The 18,834-nt window shown below is 36.1% G+C and overlaps 1 protein-coding gene across 1 annotated transcript in view; it reads right to left on the bottom strand.

The window, feature by feature from the left end:
* The window catches only part of CNTNAP4 (contactin associated protein family member 4), a 285,271-nt gene extending 269,205 nt beyond the window's left edge, over positions 1-16,066 (bottom strand). Inside the window, exon 1 of the mRNA XM_081943209.1 lies at positions 15,638-16,066. Coding sequence (XP_081799335.1) covers positions 15,638-15,722 — 85 coding nt within the window. The 5' untranslated portion in view covers positions 15,723-16,066. The remainder of the gene's footprint in view (positions 1-15,637) is intronic.
* Between the last annotated feature and the right edge of the window lie 2,768 nt (positions 16,067-18,834).

Raw genomic sequence — 18,834 nt, 5'->3', positions numbered from 1 at the left:
GGGATAGGGTTTCCTGCCTCAGCAAGGGGTGGACTAGAAGACCTTCAAGGTCCCTTCCAAAATTGCTATTCTGTTATTTTGAATGCTCCGGTACAAACACTCCCTGTTTTATTCTCTGAAAAAAGTTTTCAAAAGTCATTTATTATATTCACAATGTAACCTAAATGAATGCTTGACCTAATTGGCTGTTTTCAAGAGAAAAAAAAATATTGTACCAAATAATAAGAACAAACTCTTTAAAAAAAACTTCCTATGAAGATTTATTAGATTTTATCATGCCATATCCAGTTGGCTACAATCTACTTTTCTCCCTTCTCTTTGACAACACAAAATGTCCATATTCTACTCTCTGAAGCAACAGTGATTGCAGGATTCTCCTCAAAAATATGGACACAATATTTTAAATGTGCAAATGGAAACATCTTAGTGTGCTTCAGATTGGCCATCACCTTTATCTGATAAAATTCTGAAATCTGATAGCTTCTGACATGGTTGTCGTGGAATGTGAGTTTTATGAAGAAGGTAACTGTTAGATACTTATACCAACTACAGTGGTTTCCACCAAGGTCCTCTGTTCTGGCGGGAACAGAGGTTTAATGGTCAAAGGGTCTGACAGCTCCCTATAAAAGGGCTGCTGTCAGACTCAACCTTTGCTGGATTGTTCTCACTTGTTGTTGTTAATAAAGAGCTGTTATTACCGTTAAGCCTGTGTGTGCCTATCCATTACCCAATCTAACACTGGCGATGAGGATGGGATTGGAAGACAACTAGGCGAACCAAAAAGAGCGAAGAAATCCAGCAAGTACATCCAGCCTGGAGCTCAGCACGGCTTCGAGCAGCCATTTTTGAGTGGCAAACTCAAAACACCCTCTGTACACAAAATAGCCATGCATGCCCCACCGACTCCGTATGACCCAGTCATCGAGCACTGGGACTCGTACATGCTACGATTTGACTGCTTCCTCGAGGCAAACGACCTCATGGGCCTTTCTGAAGGCCGCAAGAAGAACATGTTCCTCAGGTACTGTGGATGGGAAGTTTTCGAGACGGCAAAAGACCTCTCCGAGCCGACACCACTCCAATCAGTGGTTTCCACCAAGGTCCTGTGTTCCGGCGGGAACAGAAGTTTAATCTAACGGTAACTATCATACAATTTCTATAAAGCACAAGAGGATCACTAAAGAGAAGGCAGCTGCTCTTTAAAATCTTTCTTCTTTAAAATTAGATAGAAATCCCTCCGTAGATAACTGAAGAAAGCTCTAGTGATTGTCACAATTTGCTAGCTGGAAAAATGTCAAGACTTCAACCCATATGACACATTTGCTATTACACTGCCATTAAGCACTGAATATAGAAAAGGCTTAGGGAGGGGAAAAAAACCTAATTGCATCAAGATAATCTCTGCCTTATCAGAAATTCAGAATAGAATGCTTTAATTCACAGATGACCATTTTCATCCTGTCCTTCTTAAACGTTTGATTCCAGGCAGCCAGCTGGAGAGAAAAAAGAAACTATTGATTAATGTTCCATGTGACTCAGCATAAAAGCATAGGTATAACCTATGAAACAGAGAAAAAAAAAGAAATAATTACAAGTTTACAATAGTTTTAAGCATTAATGTGAGGTATGGAAAAATCTTATATCCCGCCCCCACCAGTTTGTTCATTCAATCTGGTGAAAGAACTTTTAGTCTAGAAATTCTTTCAAAAGGGATGATTCAAAATATTGTGGATGGGATGTGGTTTTGCAGGTTTTAACCAATATGAACAGGGGTGGGATTCTACCAGTTTGGATCGGGCGAACCTGTAGCTCCGATGATCAGCTGGATGTGAACCAGTTTGCTCTGATGATCAGATGGGCCCACAAATGCTACTTTCCTTTATCTTCTCAGCTGATTCACATGGCAGAGCAGATTGCCATGTGAATCAGCTGCGTTACTCCTCCCAAGAAACCCGGAAGTTAAGATTTTTTTCAAACTGTGCATGCACAGGCAGCAATTACCGAACCAGGTGTTAAACCGGGAGGATCCCACCACTGAATATGAATCTAAAGGACATGTCTTGTCTTTATTCTGTTTTTATTGCATGATCTCCTGTCAGCATCTTTTGCAGCCTTCCTAGATCCAAAAATGTCCATAAAATCCTAAGAAAAATATATTAAACATCAATCATCTCAATGGGCTTTGTTAGTACTTGTGCTTGTTGCCACTGTTCAGAGAAACTTCAGTTTTCAAGAACATGTTTAATATCCCCCCCCCACTTTCCATAATGAAGAAACTTGTCCATTGTGACGATTCCTTTAGTCGGCGGAAAATGTTAACAATGCACAGGAGTTCATTTTCCCATAAATATATGTGGAATGCCACCACAATTACAAACTGACCATTTCTTGACACTCACATTGAAATTGTTATATAAACAGAGACAGAGAAAATTACAAAGGCTTCCCCCCCCCCCCAGTATTGCTCATTATTTTATAATGGCTTTTATCATCAGGTGTCCTGAGATATGAAACAAGTGAAATCTTATGGCAATGGTGATTAAATAAGAGTCTGCTACCCTAGTAGAATTACAATTAGGGGCTATTTGGCCATTTCTTTATAAGGAAGCTGGAGGGATGAGAAAAGTAAGGGAGGAAAAGTAGCTGGTAACAAGGGGAAGGAGAAGGAAAGGACTGCTCAACTTTGTAACAAATTGAGCATTGATCCTTTTAGAGATCATGCTGTCAGGCCTGGAAGCCATCTTTTGCATTGGCCCTTCAGACTTGCCCCATTTAATGCTGTAGGGAAATGGGAGGGGGAATTATATGGACTATGGGAGATATATAGTCAAAATAACATTCCTTTCTCAGAGAGTGAAGGACATCTTACCCTGCACCTGCAGTGGTGTGACTGAGAGGCATCTCCAGTTGGGACGGTGCCTGATTGGACCATGTGATGTACATATAGGTGCTGGGCAGGGACTTGAACTTTCATTTTGGTGGGGAAAACCTGGAAGCTTTTAGATTTGGGTTTTCCCAGATGTGCCAATATGACACCTCTAATAAAATGGAACTTTGAGGAAACTTAAGCCTCAGACTCGTCTTTCCTTATGGGTGTTACTTGGAACCCTGACATATGCAGCAATAGTATTTTGTTAAAGAAAGAATGTATATTATTAAAGAAATCCCACTTGTATCCTATATTTGTTTATACAATGTTATTGTTAAATAAAAAAATTGTTGATTTGGCCCTCTGAGGAGACATGCAATGTAACACCTACCCCTACGATTAAGGTACTATGTGAAAAGATAAGCCCAGTTCCTCTGAGTATCATTGGCAGATGGGGGTTGATGGCAATATTTTAAATTAGTCATAAACTTATAAGCAGTCTTGCCACTTCAGATCAAATGAACCCCCAGCATCCTAAAGTTGCTCTTAAACAATTTTGCATTGATTAAGCTCTTAAACAAAAACTGAATTTATATAATGCACAGTAAATAGTAAAGAAGGGTTAGACTTATGTGTAAACAAGTGATTGCAATTATTTTAATTTTCTAAGAGAGAGTAAAAGGGAAATTAAAAGGCTGTTGAGATGATGATAGGATAATTAGGAAAGTTCAAATAGACTCTTTCCTTTAGTAAAATGGTGCTGCCGACTTCCTTTGATGGCTCAGAAAAAAATCAACTGTTCTCATCAGTAGAATGAAAGTAGTGGAAGGAAATAGTCAGTTCTCACCTTGTTTTCACTTTTGTTCTTAGTTTTATTTATTATACTCACTGAAAGAGACTAGCTGGAGCTATAAGATTGGCTGATAGGCTAACTACAGAGCAGGGGAGTCTGTGGGAATGGCCACTGGCTTCAAAATGATGGTCAAGCCAAGATCTACTTCTTTTGAATATAGAAAGTGGGATTTCACTCTCCAAGTCTTGCCCAAGTCTTTTGATGCTAATGATCCTCATAAATGCCCTGCAAAAATACACTTAGAAGACCTTTTACATTGTTTGGGTGTATGTTTTTTAGATGCTGTTATAAAAAGAATGTGTTTCTTAGTTCATATTTATTGACTCCTGACATACCAACACATAGTATTTACCTGAATCAAATCAAGAAAAAATGATCTGATGAAATTAGAGTTATGATCTTGTTACATGTGAATGACAGCTTGAACTGATATCTAATTTTAAAGAAACAATTATTATGTTTCAAATATTTTTGTAAACAATTATTTTTACCTTGCCAGAAGGAGATCTGTTCAATGATTTAATATTTTTAATTTGCTGATCATCTTCTTGCTAGTTTTGCAAAACATGATATGTGGTTTGGGAGAAGATGGGTCTGGTTTTTTCCAAAATACTGTGTAGTAGAATGATTGAAGAGATCAGCCTGAGCAATAACTTAGGACTCTTAGAAAGTTGTGATGTTTACAATGGTTGCACACAGCAGTCCTTTGGTGCAGTTTTAGCAAATTTATCAAGGCAATTACAAGCCAGTGAGACTTATGCACTAAAAGTTAAAACCATTATAATATTGAAAGCCTCATGAAAATTTATCATTTTCTTAATTCTATGTCTATTATCATGTCCAAAAGTAAAGAATATACTGTACTCAGAACAAATACTAACTACTAAAGTAGCTGTTCACCTACCATATCTATTGAAATTATTTCTCAAAACCACATGTTAATGTTTTAATTGCAAAAATATTTGTTGAATAAACAAACAAGCTTTTAAGCAGTTAGAAATGCACCATATCTTATTCCTGAACTATACAAAGTAGTAAGATATGATTAGTCAAAAAAGTAATTATTAGATCTACTTATCAGTTGGATAAACTACTACTTTTTAATCTCTTGTGATTCAAACTTTTCAGATAACCCCCATGGTGGACTGTAATGGATATGACACTTAATTCATAATTCCATAGTTATTAATCCAACATTACTTAAAATGTCATATTATAAAATTTTTAGTCACCTTTCAAATTATTGCACTGAACGTATTCATTAACTGGAATATCAACAATATCATTTTACACTTTAGTCTATGTTTCTTTTTGATTAGGGAAAAGAAGGAAAATTCACTAGGATAGTGAATATAGTCCTTTGAACGTCTTCTTGCTTTTATGTAAATCAGATTCCAATGGAGTCTATAGAATTATTATTTATAGAGCACATTTTCTTGGTAATTTACAAATTGACTCTCCTTCTTTCTTTGTTAGATATACCAATTTTCCAATATGGAATATGGTTTATAATTCACTCACATACGTACATTCATAATTGCAGTTCACCCCATTCTAAGAATAATTTGTAATTTTGAATATGTGTATTAAACCCATTTTCCTTTCAAAACATATTTCAAAAAATACTTTTTCAAGAACATATTTCTCACTACAGAACATTTGAAAAGTTTGGAAATGGGTAATGTAAGTTATTAAGAGAAAAAAAACCAATGCAATACAATAGTAGAGTTGGAAGGGACCTTGGAGGTCTTCTAGTCCAATCCCCTGCCTAGGCAGGAAACCCTATACAGTTTCAGGCAGATGGCTATCCAACATCTTCTTAAAGACTTCCAGTGCTGGGGCATTCACAACTTCTGGAGGCAAGCTGTTCCACTGATTAATTGTTCTAACTGTCAGGAAATTTCTCCTCAGTTCTAAGTTGCTTCTCTCCTTGATTAGTTTCCACTCATTGCTTCTTGGTCTACCCTCAGGTGCCTTGGAGAATAGTTTGACTCCCTCTTCTTTGTGGCAACCCCTGAGATATTGGAACACTGCTATCATGTCTCCCCTAGTCCTTCTTTCTCTTAAGCTAGACATACCGAGTTCCTGCAACCGTTCTTCATATGTTTTAGTCTCCAGTCCCCTAATCATCTTTGTTGCTCTTCTCTGCACTCTCTCCAGAGTCTCCACATCTTTTCTACATCGTGGCGACCAGAACTGAATGCAGTATTCCAAGTGTGGCCTTACCAAGGCATTATAAAGTGGTATTAATACTTCATGTGATCTTGATTCTATCCCTCTATTTATGCAGCCTAGAACTGTGTTGGCTTTTTTGGCAGCTGCTGCACACTGCTGGCTCATATTTAAATGATTGTCCACTAGAACTCCAAGATCCCTCTCACAGTTACTACTATTGAGCACAGTACCACCTATACTGTACCTGTGCACTCCGTTTTTGTTGCCTAAATGTAGAAGCTTACTCTTTTCACCATTGAATTTCATTTTATTAGATAGTGCCCAATGTTCAAGTTTGTCAAGATCCTTCTGTATCTTAAGTCTATCTTCTGGAGTGTTGGCTATTCCTGCCAGCTTGGTGTCATCTGCAAATTTGATGAGTTCCCCATTTATTCCCTCATCCAAATCATTGATGAAGATGTTGAAGAGTACTGGGCCTAAAACAGAGCCTTGGGGTACTCCACTGCATACTTCCCTCCATGTAGATGCAGTTCCATTGAGGACTACACGTTGAGTGCGGTTGGTCAGCCAGTTACGAATCCATCTGGTGGTGATGCTGTCTAACCCACATTCTTCTACTTTATCTATAGTAGGTTATGGTCTCCCTTATCAAAAGCCTTACTGAAGTCCAAGTAAACTATATCAACGGCATTCCTCTGGTCCACTAATTTTGTCACATTATCAAAGAATGCAATAAGATTAGTCTGGCATGATCTGTTTTTGACAAATCCATGTTGACTTTTGGCTATTACTTTGTTTGCTTCTAGGTGTTCGCAAATTCGTTGCTTGATTATTTTTTCCAGGATCTTTCCTGGTATTGAGGTCAGGCTGATAGGTCTGTAGTTTCCTGGATCTGTTTTTTTCCCTTTTTTGAAGATGGGAACCACATCAGCTCTTTTCCAGTTCTCTGGTAGTTCCCCGGTGTTCCAGAATCTCTGAAAGATATAATTCAGTGGTTCTGAGATCTCGTCTGCTAGTTCCTTCAGAACCCTGGGGTGTAATCCATCCGGTCCTGGTGATTTGAACTCGTCTAGGGTAGACAGGTGCTCACTTACCATTTTCTTCCCTATTTCAATTTGTGTTCCTAAACTGATTTTTGTGGTGCTGCTTTTGACAGGTTGGACTGTTTTATCCCTTTGTGTAAAGACAGATGCAAAACATGAGTTAAATAGTTCTGCTTTCTCCCTGTTGCTTGTCACCTTCTTGCCACTTTCTCCTAGCAATGGACCAATTGTTTCCTTAACTTTTTTTCTTGTTTTTAACATGTTGGAAGAAGCTTTTTTTGTTATTTTTTACTTTTGTGGCAAGCCTTTCTTCATTGTGAGCCTTAGCTTTCCTCACTTCATCTTTACAGGCTCGGGCTATTTGCTGATATTCTGCCTTAGTTATGTCCCCCTCCTTCCACTTTTTATACTTATCTTTTTTGTCTTTCAGTTTGTCAGAGAGTTCTTTATGCAGCCATGCTGGCTTCTTTTGGGAGCTGTTATTTTTCTTCTTCATTGGTATTGTGAAGACTGGGCTTTTGTAATCTCATTTTTCAAAATTTCCCAAGCTTCTTGGGTTGTTTTCCCCTTGAGGATTCTCATCCATGGAATTTTTCCCAAGCTCTCTCTAAGTTTATTGAAATTGCTTTCTTAAAGTCCAAGACTCTAGTTTGACTTTGTTCTACTACTTGTGTTTGAATAATGTTGAATTCCAATATTGCATGGTCACTTGCCCCCAGGGTTCCTATGGCTTCAACACCTTCTATCATTTCCTCTCTGTTAGTGAGAATTAAGTCCAATATGGCTGATCCCCTTGTTTCCTTCTCTACTTTTTGAAAAACAAAGTTGTCTGCTAGGTTTGTTAGGAACCTGTTGGATCTTCCACTTGGTGCAGAGTTTGTTTCCCAGTTGATGTCAGGGTAGTTAAAATCTCCCATTACTATTGTGGTGTGCTTCCTACATACCTTAGTTAGCTGACTAGCAAAAAGTTCATCTACTTCCTCTGCTTGGTTTGGTGGCCTGTAGTATAGACCTATGGCAATGTCATTTCCCCCACAACCTTTAATATTGACCCAAAGGCATTCAAGATAGTTCTCATCATTGTTGTGCTCTATTTCTGTAGAGATGTAGTTATTTCTTATATATAGTGCAACTCCACCTCTTCTTTTATTTGGTCTATTTCTTTTAAATAATTTAAATCCTTCTAGCTGTATGTTTCATTTGTCGGTTTCATCCCACCAAGTTTCTGTAATGGCAATAATATCATATCTGCCCTCTTTTACTTGAATTTCTAATTCGCCCTGTTTATTCCTCATACTCTGTGCATTGGTGTATAGACATTTGAGTCCATTTTGATGACCTTGTGTTTACTGTCTATATAACCTGTGTTATGCCTGACTGCCCCTATTTTCTTGCCACTTGTGTGATTCCTGCACATGGTATGGCAATCACTATTAAATGCTTGGTTTTGCTTGACAGCAGGAGTGATAATCTTACCCACACACATCAATGTTACATGTATTTATAACCCTATGAATTTTAGTTTGCTGGGGACAGAAATGTTCTGTATCTATTAATTCTCTGTCCCCGCTCTTCAGTTTAAATGTTTATCCAGAAAATCTGTGAATTTAATGCCAAGTAACTCTTGGATGGGTGCAACCCATCTCTTTTGTACAGTTTTTCATTGGACCAGCTACAGGCATCATGAGTAATAAAACCAAAGCCTTCCCTTTTACACCACTCCCTTAGCCACACATTAAACTCTGCTACACGCTGGCCCTTCCCTTTTTGTTCCTTATATACTGGTAAAACCTCTGAAAAGATAAGCCTACAACCTATACTGTTAAGTTCATACCCCAAGTTCTGGAAATCATTCTGCACAGAAAGTACATCTCTGGAACAGATCATTAGTGCCAAGATGTATAATAGCATCAACATCACAGTCCTTACTTGCATTCTTGACTATCTTAAGAATACGCCTCTTGTCTCTGCGGGCAGTAGCACCTGGCAGACACCTGACCTCTTTTAAAACCTCCATATTCTCTCCTAAATTTACATCCCTTACAATTGAATCACCAACCAGAAGGTGGCTTCTCTTTTTGTATACCTTGCTCTTCTTCTGTGACTGATGTGTGATACCTGGTTCCCCATTTCGCCTTTCCGAAGAAAGTTCCTCATTTTGGACCATGATCCCCTGCTTATTTGAGTCATCATTATCACAACTAATTTGACCGATCTCTTTAGTGTCCCCATTAAGGTCAGCAAGGGCACTATATCTGTTTTGCTGGGTCACAGCAAAAGCTTTGTGTTTATGGTTCACAGCTCTCAACCTGCCAGATCCCATGGTTGTCCAGGCTGCTCTTCTCCTGCAAGATCTTTGTGGCAGAGCGGGATGATAGCATGGCATCTCCATAGAATGGAATGGCTGAAGTAGACACCTAGTTTCTGCTTGGAGGAAATAGATTAGAGATTCTAGATAGGTAATCTGTCTATGTAGACTAGTAATTTATTTACAAAGGGGACAGTTTCCAAATTTGAAAAGAGTACTATGAAAGACAGGTGCAAAACAGCTATTACATTGAACTAAGCCAGTCATTTTGAAATAAAATAAAATCACAATCTCAAGCACACTAATCCAGAATGTATTATTGCTATTTTGGTTTATAGCTATATGATTTCCCACCTCAGTCTCTTTGTCTCTCTGACTCACCCCCCTTCTATCCAGCAGCTCCAATCCCAGCTTCAGAAACCCTCTACTTGTCTATTTTGGCTACAGTGTAATGAAGAATTCTGAACCAGGAATGTTCAGCCTTGGCATCTTTAAAGCCTGGGAACAGCTGGCTGGAGAATTCTGGGAGTTGAAGTCCACGGGTCTTAAAGTTGCCAAGTTGGATATTCCTGTTGTAGATTAGACTCTGTGGGTCCTTTGCCTTGTAGCTGGGTTTTTCTTATGTTCTTATACATATGAGTATTAATTTGGCCAGCCTTATCACAAATAGTGGCTCCAGGATGGCCACATATGCCAGACCAGAAACAGGCTGTTAAAATCTATAATAAATATTATATTCCCCAAATTAAAAGTACGCTACAATCTGTGGGATCCTTGCAAACAGAAGTTAATACACTCATACCCATAACATATAAAACAATACTTTAGTAAACGGAAACAAGATATAGGAGACCCCAAAATATTCTTCTTAGTTTGTTTATTTATTTGGGATTTCTTTCTTTCAGGATTATTTGATGCTATACTCTGAAGCATAGATAATATTGTGCAATTATCTAGTAGCTAATTTATTACTGATTGAGCAATGGATGCATTAATGAAATCAACAACAGCAGTAACAGAATTGCGGCTGAAAACAATTTATTTTTAACATAGATATCTGAGGGAGTTGAGTGGTTTAGAAATAGGAAATATAAATTATTAAAAATATTTTCTGTCTTTAAGATTCCAGATTATTCTAAAAATGTAAATTTATTATAATTTCAAAGTGGGAGGGGAGAGAGAGATGATTGATTGATAGGTAGGTAGGTAGGTAGTAAGTAGGTAGGTAGATCATGGCTAACAATACGTTTTCACAATTTCAAGATGCCTGAATAGAAGATGAATGCTTAAGATACACATGCACGAGCACACACACACACACACACACACACACACACACAGGGAGCAAGAAGTGCTATGGACATGGCAATTAGGATCATGAGATTCCTTTAAGAGTTTCACCTCTAATATCATAACTTCTGCTTCTTGAGTATAATGCATGAAGTGAGAATATCAATAATAGTAATTAAAAGTAGAATAAGGTTCTAGATTGCAAGTATTATAACCATGGAGGCAAATTCTAAAGAAATAATTCTATAGTCAGAATCATTCATTGTAAATTCCTCTCTTTATTTATAGGTTAGACAAGAGCAGTCAATCCATGTTATATTAAGCTAAGCCTTTATTCCTTCTTTTTAATCTTCTATGATTGCTAACATTTAATAACACTTTTTTTTCTCATGTTAGCTTCCTGCCCTATGTTTGATTAGTGATAGTAACTATGTCTATGGAGATTCTCAGTCATCCAGGTCATGGTTATCCCAAGATGTTTTTTTCAAAAGGCAACTGGACTTTTTGTGTTTTTTCTCTTGAAGATATTTCATTTCTCCTCCAAGAAACATCTTCTGAATTAAATATGCTTTTTGGATGAGAAGCAAAATATCTTCAAGAGAAAAAAAGCACAGAAAGCCAAGTTGCCTTTTGAAAAGCACCTTTGAGACAATAGTAATGATATTATTTTTTCATGTATTTCTATGAAGCATTTTCTAAATTCCCTTCTGCTATCTGACATACTCCACTAATATGGTGCAACTGAAATCACCAGCAGTGAATACTGGGTAATATAGTCCCAATACATCATAAAAACTACAATGATTTGTTACCTCTTTCTTTAAACAAATTTAAAGTTCATATTAATTTAGGTTAATTCTTTACCTTCTCCATTCTTTTCCTTTATTGGTTATCTCTCCCTTCTTCCATAGAATGTCTCTTAGACTTGTGACTTTAGATTAGAGATTTTGATTCTAATTATATGTTCTGAAGCATACAAATCATCTATTAATAATAAAGCTGTCATAATAATTGCTTAATCAGTAATAAATTGAGTTGATTTTATTTGAACAAATAGAATTATTTCAGGCCAGGTGAAGTGAGAGTAGTGAAAGCAGTTTGTAAATTGATACACAGTCATGATAATTCTATTTTTAAAATACCAGCTGTCAAGGTATAGAAAATATTATATGACCTTTCTCTTCCAGAAGAAGCTAACTTCCTGGAAAGAGTATGATGAACCTAATATAATTTAATACTAGTCTTTATCAGATCGTGAAATGATACTCATGTAATTTCATTGCTGCAGTTCTGTAGATATTTATAAGATTAAAGGCAATTGAGCATACAAAACTTTTCAGCATACAATCTAAACTCTTAGTAAGCTTAATAGGATTTGCTCCTATGCTGTAACTGGAACTCTGAATTCAGTTTCTTGACAGTCATTAAACTTTCTTCTATGTAGATGCATATAGAACTGTGTTGTCAGAATATCCGTTATCATCTATTAAAATGTTTTAAGACCTTTTACGGTGTACTGAAACAACAAAAAGTCCAGGAGGAAGCTTAAATCTACTTGAATCAGTCCCATTGAATTTAACAGGGATTTCTTCTCAGCCCCTATATACAGGATTGCATTACATTTTGCCACTATTTTAATTTTCTTCTTCAAAATCTCCATGCCACAATTAACAGCAAGCCCAAATACCTATCCTACAAAATGGTACTAATGGTGGCTGGTTAGCTATCCTCAATTAGATTTGTTGATGTGAAGATTTAAAGTTTGAAAATGTTCTTAACATCAAAAGTTTTCTTTTGCTGAAACAAACACATGAAATGTTTTGAGAACTTATTTGCAGGACTTTATCCCACACCTTGATTTATTACTGTTACTACTTTAAAGCAGTGAAATGTATGCAAAGTTTAATTATGCTTTCTGTATCGCCTCTTTCCCACCAAGTTTGAATCGCCTCTTTCTAACCAAGTAGTGTCGTATAGACAACATTGTCATATCTCCATTCCTGACAGTTGACTAGGAAAATGTTACTAGTCATGGAACTATCTTCAAAATAGTCAAGATGTTTAAACAACAAAACCTACACTTAAAACATATCTGTATACTTTTAAATATTTCAGTTGTCCTTTAATACTTCGGGGTGCCATTTCATTGTTTTATATCTATGGCTGCATAGATCTTCCAGTTATTTCAGAAGTTTTAATTCTTTAGGAAGAGACAGCTTTGAATTGTCTGCACTGCTCAGAATGAAAATTTTCCAAGGGAAACCAATTGCATCTATGGAAAACATATAACAATACTCATCTAGAAGGAAAAGTAATAATGTATGAATTCCGCTAAATTGTTCATCTGATAAGGCTTGCTTATTTCAAATAACTTGAATAAGAACTTTAGAAGTTCTTATCTCTGACTCATATAGTCAACTCTGTAAATATGTTGCTCAGAGTAAATAGCAAAATACAGTTACTGTATATTGATTGAGTAATGTATAAGTCATCTCTTGAGAGAGCTTTAATTTCTCACAGATACTGTCCCAAGCAAGGATTGAGATTATGGAAAAGGTTAAATAGGATTTGAAGGTCTAGCATTAGAATCCCCAATGGGAAATACAATTAGAAGAACTAAGGAAATAGATTGAACTTGAAAGTTTTAGGATTTAGTTGTCACCATTTACATACATTCACATATGCATTTATGTAAAAAGGTAAGTAAGAACTATATGAACCAATAACAAAAACTATATCCTAATTTTATGAGACCTTATGACTGGATTGACTCTGTAGGAAACATTACTATGTACAGTGAAGCTTATATTTGCATAAGATGATTGAAATAAGAGTATAAACATATGAAAACATTTGGAATGATACTGTTAGTGTCTACTGATGTCAATGTATAGGCACTAGATGAAGTTATGCAGGCTCCTACTCAAAGCAAAATGATAAAAAATTGTGATACACTAATAAACAAAATTTCCTGACAAATTTGATCAATGGGATGAACCCACTTTTAATCATATTATATGAAATTAAGTATGTAAGACCAATGCATAATTGAAATAGGAAAAATGTTTACAATTTGGAATGGGTCCATTTTAATTTAAATAGGAATCAGTCTCAGTGAAGTCAGTTGGATAAGTTAGCAACTGGTATCTTAAGTCCCATCAATATTAGTGAGTAAGAGTGTCTAAATCTGAATGAAAACTAATATCATTAAAATCAGCCAGATAATCAAGGTAATGGTATGCTGTGCTTTTTTGGATAGAATTGAAAACGTACATAAATTGGTTTATATCGATATTGCAAACTATTTTAAATTCTGCAAGATCTTTGGATTTTATATTCATCATCTGTAACATCTAAAAATGGCTACAGAATTCATTAGATTATCAAGGTATTTTAATTATTGGTTCTCACCAAATTAACTACGGAACAAAAAAAGAATGGCTTTATAGCCCCTAAGATATATACAATTCAAAAATGTGTCATAGGGTAAAGGCAATAATAAATGCAGTGATCTTTGATGTTTTTATTCATCATAATTCTGTGGAGAACAAAAATATGTTTGCTATAATTTAATCCCAGCCTTGCTTCCTAAATTGTAAGAGTGACCTCTAGTGCTTCACTGCTCCGTTATAGTTCCTGAAGTCCTATTTTGCTATAGATTGAAGAGGCATCTACCAAATAGTGCAATTCAGGTTCAATATTCTTCTGACAAAGGGATGAAATCATGAAATGAAAAAAAAAAAAAGGAACAGTGTTAAATTTATAAACTGCACATGGATACACTGCAGCAGGGAGTTGACAGAAAAAAACTTGTTCCGTTCACCTGAATGTCAAATGAAGTAACATGAATGAATGACATACAGACGCACAGACACACAGTCAGAGAGAGACAGAAACACACACAGGCAGTTCTCCACTGCAGAGAATGGGCTATTTAATGATTGTACTTCAGTCTTTAAAGCATAGGATCCAGTGAAATCATTCCACTTTTCTCCTGATCTATTTCTTCATTGTTCTTGGCAGCTTTCTTATCAATGGTGTGACTGTGTTATTGATGGAACTTTTCTACTCACAGTTTTCCTAACTCAAGTCCCTATTCCTTGTTTCCTTTCTTCCCTGGTCTCCTCATCACACAAATTTCCATCAATGAACTGAAAATCTGAATACATGGACTGGAACCCCAGTTAAGCTGTTTAATGCAAATTTAAGCTTTTTATTTACTGAGGCATTTAATAAGATCAGTCATCATGTATAGAAAAATGATTTGCTATCATACATTTGCCTATAATATATTTTGTACATAAAATTCGGTCTGAGTCAGGTTTGGGACCTATTAATCCCATATTTACAAGATTAACCGATTGCTAAGTTAGTGACTCTCTTAGGTTCAAGAGTTACACAGAGCTTTCCTTTACCAATTATTGTCTTTTTAAAAAATGAAAGGAAGAACACCATTTTCATACTGCCACTAACCTTCTATTGCCTGGTCACACATGAACATTACTCTCTCCCTAATCAATGAACACCCCCTAAAATCTGGTCCTTTGCATTGGCTGTGCTGTTTTACAATAGAGAGAGTTACTCTTCCTTCACTCAAGAAAAGCATCCTTGTCCATAAAACTGCACATTGCTAAATGCAAAGCTGATGCAGCAGAGAGTATCAGCGTGCCAGCAGTCTCCCAGGAAAGACTTAACTCCTTGCTAAATATTGTGCTTCTCTATAGTAAACATTTAAAAGGACAGGTGGGGAGCAGGAGAGAATAAAAGCAAAGGTCAGGGTGGGGTGGGGTGGGGTGGGGGGCAGGAGGGAAAGTAATACAGCATAGCATGCAGTTAATAGTGAAATGTGAATTCCCCAGAGGCTATCATACCCTAAACTGCTCTTATCAGAGTCTGGTCAAATCAGTAAATGAAAAACACAAGGACATGACATATTTACAGCATCTGAAATCTTTTCATCCCATCTATTCGCAGTTCCGATTGCAGCTGCCTTGATTTATTCAGAAAATTCCCTTTCTAAAGTCCAGATTTCCTTACAATAAGTCCTAAGTTTGGCAGAAAAGTCTGATCTAAGTTTAATATCCATTGGTAATACTTACAGATCTCTCCGGCTGCTAATATATTCCAAGGATGGAGAAGGACCAGAAACAACAGCCTGAATAAGATTTCAGTACAAGAATCCATGGTCTCCTTGAATGAGGCACCCCAAAGTGTCAAGAGTATCGGGAGACAAACACAGCTGCTCTGCACTTCAGTTGTTCTACGGCTTCCTCTGTTTTCCTTTCTCCCTTCTCTGTGTGTGTGTGTTTTAGGGCTTCCCAGTAGCCAAATGGTTCAGTCAGATGCACTCTGCGTCTTTTCCCTCTTTCATACACAGGCAGCCACACACGCAGCTCACAAGATCTGCTCTTTTTCTCCTAACAGCAGCAATCCCCAGAGAGGATTCTGCTGCACGGATCTCTAATTTCACAGAATCACTCGGAGCTAAACTGCTAGGCTGCCCTGTACAGTTTGGTTACTGAAGCTTCCCGTTCATGATGTGTCCCGGATACCCCTTGTGGTGACAGGTAGGAAATGTGAGTCTGTGATGAAAGCCAGACAATAAAGAGAACAGCCTGCACATGTGTGCCAAGAGCAGTCTTCCTGTTGGATAGTGACTGTACCCTATTCTTTATGGTCAATGACCATACAAAGAGAAAATGGAGTGAGAAAAAGGGCAGAAGACAGAATGAAGCTGTATATTTGTTGCCATCGGTAGCTTCCTTTCCCTCATTCTGCATTTAAAAGTAACTTTCAGCAGCTACATCATTTGCAAGAAGAGAAGAGAATGTTCCAATTTCATACCAGGAATGATTGCCATGAAATCCAATATTTAATCTATACATGCATTAAATTTTGCATTCGGACAAAGACCTTTGATTGTGGATAGATACTTTAGGAGGTTCCCTTGAGATAGTACCTTTAATGAGACACAAAATGGTAAAATCCTAAGAAACTGAAATCCCACAAACATCTAATGTGCTACTTTAGAAATTCAAGCAAGCTCCAGCTTGACATTTATTTTTCACACTCAGAAAATGATCACAAGTATAAAAGAGGAAGCTGGAATGCCTTAAACTGGAATAATGAATGATAAAATGCCAGTGTGCTGAAAAGAAATGTTTTCGGAAATGGCACAGGGTTTTCTTTCTTCATTTTAAAAGAAAGTTTTCCAAAATAAAACTTAACCATAAATATCTGATAAATACAATACTATATAAACACAAAGTTGGTTATTAAACCCATTAATTGGGAATTACCACATTTTGCAATCAATCATCCAAATATGCTGTTGGATAAGGTAGAACAGGTTGTATTTCTTACTCCAGAATGTAAACCAGCTTTACATTTAAAAAGATAATAAAGCAGAATAATAAAAGAAATAAACATTGCAGAACAGAAACATTGCAGAGTTTAAATGCCCTCCTTTAAATTGTGGATATATACTCAACAACATTTGGTGACATCAATGAAGTCTGTTCCAGATATAATATGACTTCTGAATCCATTGAACAGTTTTTAAATTGGACATTTAATAGGATAATTTCAAAGTAAATCACTATATGTCAGTGATTTATGAAGTTTATATTATTATTATCAACAACAAATTTAACATGCTATAAAGATGAAGAATATTAAACAGTTTGATCCATAAGTCTTCTTCAAAGGAAACAGTTTTTGTGTTATTCAAGAACTGTTGCCAGATGGAAATATGGTATCTTTCTTTTCACAAATGTAATTTCCAATATTCTCAAAATTTAATTGATTCTAAGGAAGAAGACTTTATAAGGCCAAATGCCAGATTAACCCAAGTGAGTACCTACTAGATATGAATCCAATTCATGTAACATCTGTGCTAATGTGTAAGCATGTGACACAAAATGGATTTATGTATGTGCATGCATAATATTCATGATTATTAATACTATGGCAGTAATGCTATGGCAATGAGTAGACTCATCAGAGTATATGTGTGAGTGGCCAGTCTCATAAAATGCAGTATTTAAAGTAAGCACACACTGGGATCCATCCGGTTTGACTAACTAAGGTTAAACTTGATTTATATGAATAAACGTAAGAGAATATGATGACCCTGCATCAGCTAGAATGTTCTTTTAAGCATTTTCCTTATAAAATAGTAGAGAATAACTGAGTGTCTCCCATATGTTCCCAAAATTTATAGTTGCTATTCAAAGGCCATAAATCTGCTAGTTATTATTTTAGTTTCAAAGTTTCTAACAAATATATTATGTTCAGAGCTTATTCAAAGAATCAGTGCCCCATTAAGACAGCTATACAGACATTCACTGAGCAACTGACCTTGGAGCAATCACTCTCTCAGCTGAAACTACACCCAAACTTGAGGGGAGATTAAAGGTGGAATTGGCTGTATTCAGTGCTTGTTAGAGAAATTGAGTCATCAGCAAAAGAAGGAAAAATCCATCAGCAAGTGGATGCAGATTAATGTGCGTGGAAGCATCACTGTTTTAAATCCTAAATAGGCTAGACTTCAAATTTGGTTGACTTCAACAGTCATTCCCAACCAATAAATGGGCTTGTTAAAAGTCATCATGCTGCACAATTTCTTTAACTGGAAAAGGGCCTGCATTTTCCCATTATCTTATGCCAAACATTGTTGCTACCCATTATTGTTCCTTTATAACAAAGTTCTCTGATCAATATTTTTAATGAATATAGAACTTTAACTGATGTTCCAAAATCCAATGTTTGATCTATTTCCTTGGAAACAATGTTCATTCAAGAAGCAGTTCTTATGCAATGGTGCCATCAGAAAGCAATGATTTTCAATTTTTCACAAGTTAGTTGTTGTCCTCACTTTCCCAAGAATATTCGGGGCACATTAGTCATCTCAAATCGAAAAATAGGTAAAGTTGAAAATCCATGGCAAGCATTCACTAGGAAATTATATTTTTTTAAATATTTCACCTAAGTAACTGGATGGATTTCAATAATATATATATATATATATTACATACATACATACATACATACATACATACATACATACATACATACATACATACACATATGTATGTATATATATATATATATATATATATATATATATATATATATATATATATATATATATATATATATATATATATATATATATATATATATATATATATATATAATTATTATTCTGCAGAAATAGTGATTGTGAGTGGCACTGTAAGCAAATATTTTTCTTGTAATATGACAGAGATCAATCCAAACAAATGTTCGAAAGAAA

The sequence above is a fragment of the Natrix helvetica genome, assembly GCF_964273705.1.
Source record: "Natrix helvetica genome assembly, chromosome: 2".
NCBI classification, from domain to species: domain Eukaryota; kingdom Metazoa; phylum Chordata; class Lepidosauria; order Squamata; family Natricidae; genus Natrix; species Natrix helvetica.
Note: the sequence above shows the minus strand (reverse complement) of the source record. Positions and strands in the feature narration are given on the sequence as shown.